The 6,421-nt window shown below is 43.8% G+C and overlaps 1 protein-coding gene across 1 annotated transcript in view; it reads right to left on the bottom strand.

Annotated features, from left to right (window-relative positions):
* Positions 1-675: 675 nt before the first annotated feature.
* AQP9 (aquaporin 9) overlaps positions 676-6,421 on the bottom strand; it is a 43,427-nt gene continuing 37,681 nt past the window's right edge. Inside the window, exon 6 of the mRNA XM_024568062.3 lies at positions 676-5,049. Within this exon, the coding sequence (XP_024423830.1) occupies positions 4,875-5,049 (175 nt within the window). The 3' untranslated portion in view covers positions 676-4,874. The remainder of the gene's footprint in view (positions 5,050-6,421) is intronic.

The raw sequence follows: 6,421 nt of genomic DNA, 5'->3' as shown, positions 1-6,421 counted from the left end.
TTGTACTCCCATTCTACTCTTCTCGGCTTCGTGCATTTATTGGCAGAGTGGTGGGAAGTGTGTAGGTCTTGACTCCGGTTGTAGGGTGACTGACTCTTCCCGGCTTTAGCACAGATTTTAAACCTTTCAGAAAATCCTTGAGTCCCAGGCAAGCTAGGACCGTTGGCCACTCCATTTACACGTGTGATTTACCTCCCACCTCTGCCACTGTTCACTCTGGAACTTGGTGCAAATCATTCAGGCCTCTAAGCCTCAGTTTTCTCATCTCTAAATGGGGATAATAATGTACTTGCTGGGCTCCTCTGAGTATCTTATCAGATACTAGATGTGAAAGTGCTTTGTAAACTATGAGATACTCCACAAGAATTATGTGTTAGTAAGGTAGCACAGGGTCTCTGTTGCTTATGGTGCCCAGGGCCCAGGGCCCCCTTGCTTTCTTCTCGGGAGGTCAGGAAATCCCCTTTCCTACTAGGTACTTCACAAGGAGGGAAGGGCCAAGATATGGAGGATCCCCAAGGCCTTGGGCCTGGCCTCTGGAGTATTCCTCACAACCTCCAGGACTCCCAGAGTTCTCTTCTGTCTTCACCCCCACCTTGGGTTTCAGTCTTCCCTGGGCCCTATCTGCTGAGACCCTACAGGCAGGGAGTTGAGGGCCATGAGGAAAGAGGCTGCTGTGTGACTGGGCTCCAGACACAAGGGGGCGTTCTAGAGGGAAGAAGCAGGAGGTAGGGCCAATTTACTCATTCTGCATAAAGCCTACAGCTCGTTATATTTTCAGTAGCCCACAAAAATGTTTTCATCATTTCTAACATGATATGAAAAAATAATATAATAGAGCTGATCACCAGTACAGTTGTGAAATATAATTTATAACTTGTGTGTGGTGGGTGGGGTGGAGGAGGTGCGGGGGAGTAGGGGAGAAGGTCCCCAAAAAGCAAAAGTGCCTCAAGCCCCCAAAAGACATGTCGCCCTGGAAGAAGATAGAATCAAATGGTGCTTGATAGAGTCTACACATTGTTCCATGGATTCTGTCAGCTAATAAAGTGCATTTATTCATATTCAGTTTATAAGGGGGTTCTCCCTTCCTTAATCCAGAGACAGCTTCTCGTGGATAAGAGCTACTCCATTTCCTTGGATAAAGCTTGGTGGATTGTTTGATCATCCATCTCTCTACCTCTCTCTCTACCCGTCTACCTACCTACCTACCTACTTACCTATTTATTTGTATAGACTAGAGAGTCAACACAGTAAGTCTGACCAGGACTGCCGTTTCTTCTCTCCATGTGCTGTGATTAATAAACATGTTGTTTCAGAGAACCTAAAGGCCCAGTTTGAGAATTGATATACGACATCTCTTTGTGGGTGATGTTTGGTGTGTTGAGTAATTCCGTTTAAACTATCTAATTCATTTATTAAGAAGCCTGGAAAATTACGTAAGTTTGAATTAACATAGCTTTTGGTAGTTTCTACCCTTGAAATTTTAATAAAAAATGTTCAGCAACTTGTTCCAAGTCTTTTACCAGTGGTTTTCAAGCTGTGAAATTGTGTTCTGAAGATTGCACTGCACACCCCCGCCAACCCCCCCCCGCGCCAACACGCACAGAGCTTCTTTTCTGAGACATCTCAGGGGCTGTGTTGGGTTTGGGCGGGGAGGGGTGTAAGATTATATCACAGGCAGAATGAAACTCCCTTCCCCTTCCTCACCCTTTCTCTATTTATAGCAGCTCTGGAGGTTTTCTTGTGGGTTACCACATGTTTTTATTGGAACAACGCGTTCTGTGGCTGAATAAAAATGTAAAATGATCCTTTAAAACTGGAAGTAGTAATTCTTTTTCCATGATGACATTTTTGAGCACTGAAGTACCTTTAAATAAGACAAGTGTGTGAGTGAAAGCAATGTGAAGGAAATAATAATTTATATCTTAAGGATCAGATTTTAAATGTCACATTGTTACTCCACTTATCCTGTTTGATAGCTGAATAGTAACTCTGGCTCTTACTGCTGAGAAAAGTCCTACAACCTAATACATGCCCTGAGATCTCAACTGCTTGGAAAATCATAAATTCCATTTTTGGCATAAAAATAAATGTTTCTATTAAGTTTTAAGAAGCGAGAAGGGGAGCATGTTACGATTTTAGTTCCTAAAGGACCCTTTGAACGAGTAGGTTAGTTGTTTCTATCTGACTGACTTCTGAAGAAATCATTTACCTTCATAGACATCCTCTTGGGTGAGAACCTGACACAGGCTAAGCCACTTGTATGGGGGGTGGGAGGGGACTTGAGTGTGAGCACCTGGAATCAGAGGACTTTTTTCCATTTTAAAAAAACCTTCCTGAGGCTGATTTTTATAAATGTGCATTTCCTCTTCATAATCCAAGTCATTAATCACCAAGTAGTGTATAATGAACACCTGTGTGGATCACTGATTTCACAACCCAACCTGAAAACTCAAACTTTGGGTTGTCTCATCCTCTAATAATTATAATCCACCCCCAGGGTCTGTTCCTGACTTGTTTGGCATCTCTGTTTTGGGCAGAACTTGAATTAGGGAACAGGATTCCAACGTCTTCTCTTACTCCTCTCTTCACCTTTCCTCTATTCCAGGGTCTCTCAACCTCCACACTGTAGACATTTAGGGCTGAATAATTCTTTGTTGCGGGGGAGGGCGCTGCCCTGTGCATTGTAGGATGTGTAGTAGCATTCCCGACCTCTACCCACCAGATGCCAGTAACACCCCTCCCCCAGTCATGACAACCACAGATGTCCCCGGATATTACAAAAGGTCCCCTTTACAGGAGTGGTAGGTGGGGGTGGGAAGGAGCAGTGGGAATCCCTACTCTCCAGTCCGTGCGGCTCCCAAAGCTGAGAAACTGGCCTGGCCAGGATGACCCGGCCCCCACTAGACTTGCTTCTCAGAGAAACCTTCGAGCCCCGTAATTTACCGCGTCAGCTGCTTAACCATGGCTGCACATTAGAATTCCCTGAGGCATTACAAATGACCAGCTGGGCATTCGCGTTTTCAAAAGCTCCTCAGAAGATCGAATTTGGAGATAGGCTAGATAATCTCTGAACTCAGTGTACTTAGCAGTCTTAATATTTATAAAAACTCAAACAAAAAAATTCCAATTTTATTTCAAATAGGAAATATCCAAGTAGTTTTGAAGAAAAAAATTCCGTATGTCAGTAGATTACAGAACACAGGCCGCGGGAGGTATTTCGCATCTGCTTTCTGTTGTTCTGCTGTTATCACAGAGTAATTGACAAACTGGGTCCCTCCGGGAATTCTGGGCGTTTTAACAGTTTGACTGAAGATGCAACACTTGATGTAGATCAGTTTCTCTGGTGTTTGTAACTCAGAGACTCTTTCGAACAAAGAACATCAATGAGAGGATTTTAAAGGGAAGAGCCGAAACCCAGGGGAAATTTCCTGAATGTAGTGCTTGGGGTTGGCAGGGAAGGAAGATCGAGGCTGAGCAATAACAACGGTGGACTAGGAAAGGAGGTCTCTGATAATGTTTTTCAGCAGATGAAATACATCATCAAATCGTTACCTCTTTCCTTTGTTAATGCTTCAGAACAGCAGGAATAAAACCAGACAATGAAGGTCTTTTATCTCAGGATGGAGAATTACGTCCAGAAGGTGTACACATCCCAGCAGCTGTCAATCCCGCTCCTTCTGGCCAGTCATAAGGGCCGGCTGGGATTCTTAGCCAGGTACTGATCTTCTGAAAGGTGTAGGATACCGGAGAAGGTGTTCCACTTTCCACCTGACCTAGGCCATTCGCTTAGCTTCCCTGACATTATGTAATCTTACCCCCCCAAAATGGGCAGCACAGTATGAAGCTCAGACAGTCCCTACGAGGATTCAATTAGATGATACATGTGAAAGTACTTTGCTTACTGTGAAGCCCAAGAGGTATGTTATTTCCAGGGACCTTCCATCCTGAAGATCACACTAGACCGGGAGCCAGTGGCTCTCTGATTCTGGCTTCAAGGCACGCACAGAAGGACGGATGGGTGCAGTCATTGACTCCACTTGCCAAACGTCTGTCCTCAAGTGGGCAATCAGGAAAAGATATTTGAGCTAAAAATACAGAGTGATGTATTTTTCATGACTGAGGGTTATGATTGTATTTTAGATTATTACATACTAAAGACCAGGAAATTAATTGGTGCCCTCTAAAAATGCAAAGAGCAAGGGATTATTCTGATAAATGGTTTCCATTTAAAAAATTCCATTTGGTTTCCCAAATTTATCTTGTCTCCTGAGGTTTCTGAATGCCACAGCGTCCTTCTCCTATGCTTTCCAGCTGCATTCTGCTGCTTCTTACATCCCTAGGCTTGGAGAATATCAATATTTATACAACAATAGTGGCACAGCAAAAGTAGAGAGTTAACTCTTTAGCTCTCCAATTCATGAATATGTGAACTGAAACCACTGTTCTCATCTTTCAGTTTCGTTTTGGTTGATATTCAGAATGTAACCTTTGTGGACTTGAAAATAAGGCATTTGGTAATACTGTTTTATACAGATAATGCAGTTGAGACTATCCAAATAAGCCCATGGTCAAAGTTCCAAGTTATTAGTGCTCACCCAGTAAGAAAACTTCACGTGAAAGAATGGAATACACAGGGTGGAGAGAAGGCTGTTTCAGGAGTCAGTTCATGCTATTCTGGGGAGGGGGGCTGGTAGAGAAGAGGTCAGTGTTTTCAAAACTTCATTCAGATGCTTTCCAATTAGGTGTCCCAAGTGGCTAGCAGAGAACATTGGGCAGATCTGCCCCAGTCTTAGGAAAACATAGACACTTGGATGCCATTTTTCCTGAAGAGAACATCAGCTCAGCCAGCTGTAAACCTAGAACTGAGCACGCTGCTACATTATCACACTAAGTTCATGTTTCTCTGGTTTGTCTTCAGACTGTTCTCCCTCCAAGTCTGGGTCGGGGTCTGGATGGTGGATTTCAATGATAAATACATAGATGAGGCCTCCAATGACAGCACCAACCAAAGGGCCCACTACAGGAATCCACCAGAAGTTATTCCCAGCTCTGAAATCAGACAAGGAATTAGTGAGACATCACTTGGCCTTCCTCCTGCTATTACTGCTTGTTATTCACCAACCAGCATCACCTTTCTCATGCTACGTCTCCCTTTGCACACAGCAACAGGTAAGGGCACTCACTCACCGCAGCTTGGCAGCCTGGGTTTTCCAGTGCACCTGACTTCAGATGATGCACTCCACTGTCCTATTAGTACCCAATGAGAGACTTTGTCCCATTTATTTTCCTTTCAGAAAATATCGTCCTTGAATATGGTCATCATAGAGGGCATCTAGCGAAAGTTGAGGTTGATTATTCAGGAGTTTACTTTCTGTCATCCTGAAATAATGAGTTCTGGGGATTATGACTGGAAAGATGGGGGGAGATGCCTGGACATCACGGGTGTGTGAGGGCAGCCACAGCTTTTGAGGACACAGCTTAAAGTTATTCTCTGATGAGGCTATTGTTCTGTGATTCCCTGTCTCCTCCAGAAATCCTCAACATCAGTACATTATATTAAAGGTATAGTTCTGTGAGAAAGCAGGTATTTTTGTGAATTGTCATCCTCTCTTTGGGAGACAGGAAGTCCATTTACATACCTCTAGAAAGGACCATGAATGCCCAGAAGCAAGCACAACTATATAATATATTGCATTAGAGATATACATTTGAGGTAAGACTTTTTAAAAGCAGGGCAATGATGAACAAAAAATAATTCAGGACCATGCAGAGGAGGGCGGGAGAAACAGGAGGAGCACACAGATACACTGGAGGGTTTCATAGTGTCCTGGTGAAGGGAAGGGCTCAGGGCTGTGCTTAATAACATGGCATCATTATGCTTAATAATTACATGTAGGGTCTTTTGCTTTGCATCAGATTTTGATGACAAAGGATAATAAAGAAAATAAGCACAAACAAGAGGCCTGTCCTAGGATTCACGAGACTGAGTTCTAATCTCAGGATTGTCTAGGAGGTCCTTGGGTGAGTCTCCCCCTCTCTGAGAGTCATGCTTCCATCAGCACAGTGGTCTCCTCCATTGGATCATCCAAGCACCCTTAGATTATAAACCTCAGATCATCAATGCAGGCTCATGAGAACAGCACTGAGATTGAGCAAAGCAGCCACAAGATGTCACTCTTACTGCATAGGAGAGAGGACAGGGAACTGCGGTTCCTGAAGTGCCCTTTACCATGCCCCCAAATCCAGATGGAACTTTCTGTGAGAAATACAGGGGCTTTAAAGAACTAAGAGGTCCTTCATTCCCTTTTTGTCATCACTATTTTATAGTGGTTCTCTCACTTTCACTGAACAGATTATGTCCAAGGTATCTCCCAGGACACATGTTCTCCTTTCCCTGGAGGGACTCTTCTCCAATCAGAGC

The sequence above is a fragment of the Desmodus rotundus genome, chromosome 7, assembly GCF_022682495.2.
Source record: "Desmodus rotundus isolate HL8 chromosome 7, HLdesRot8A.1, whole genome shotgun sequence".
Lineage (NCBI taxonomy): Eukaryota > Metazoa > Chordata > Mammalia > Chiroptera > Phyllostomidae > Desmodus > Desmodus rotundus.
This window is presented reverse-complemented; position numbering and strand designations above follow the sequence as displayed.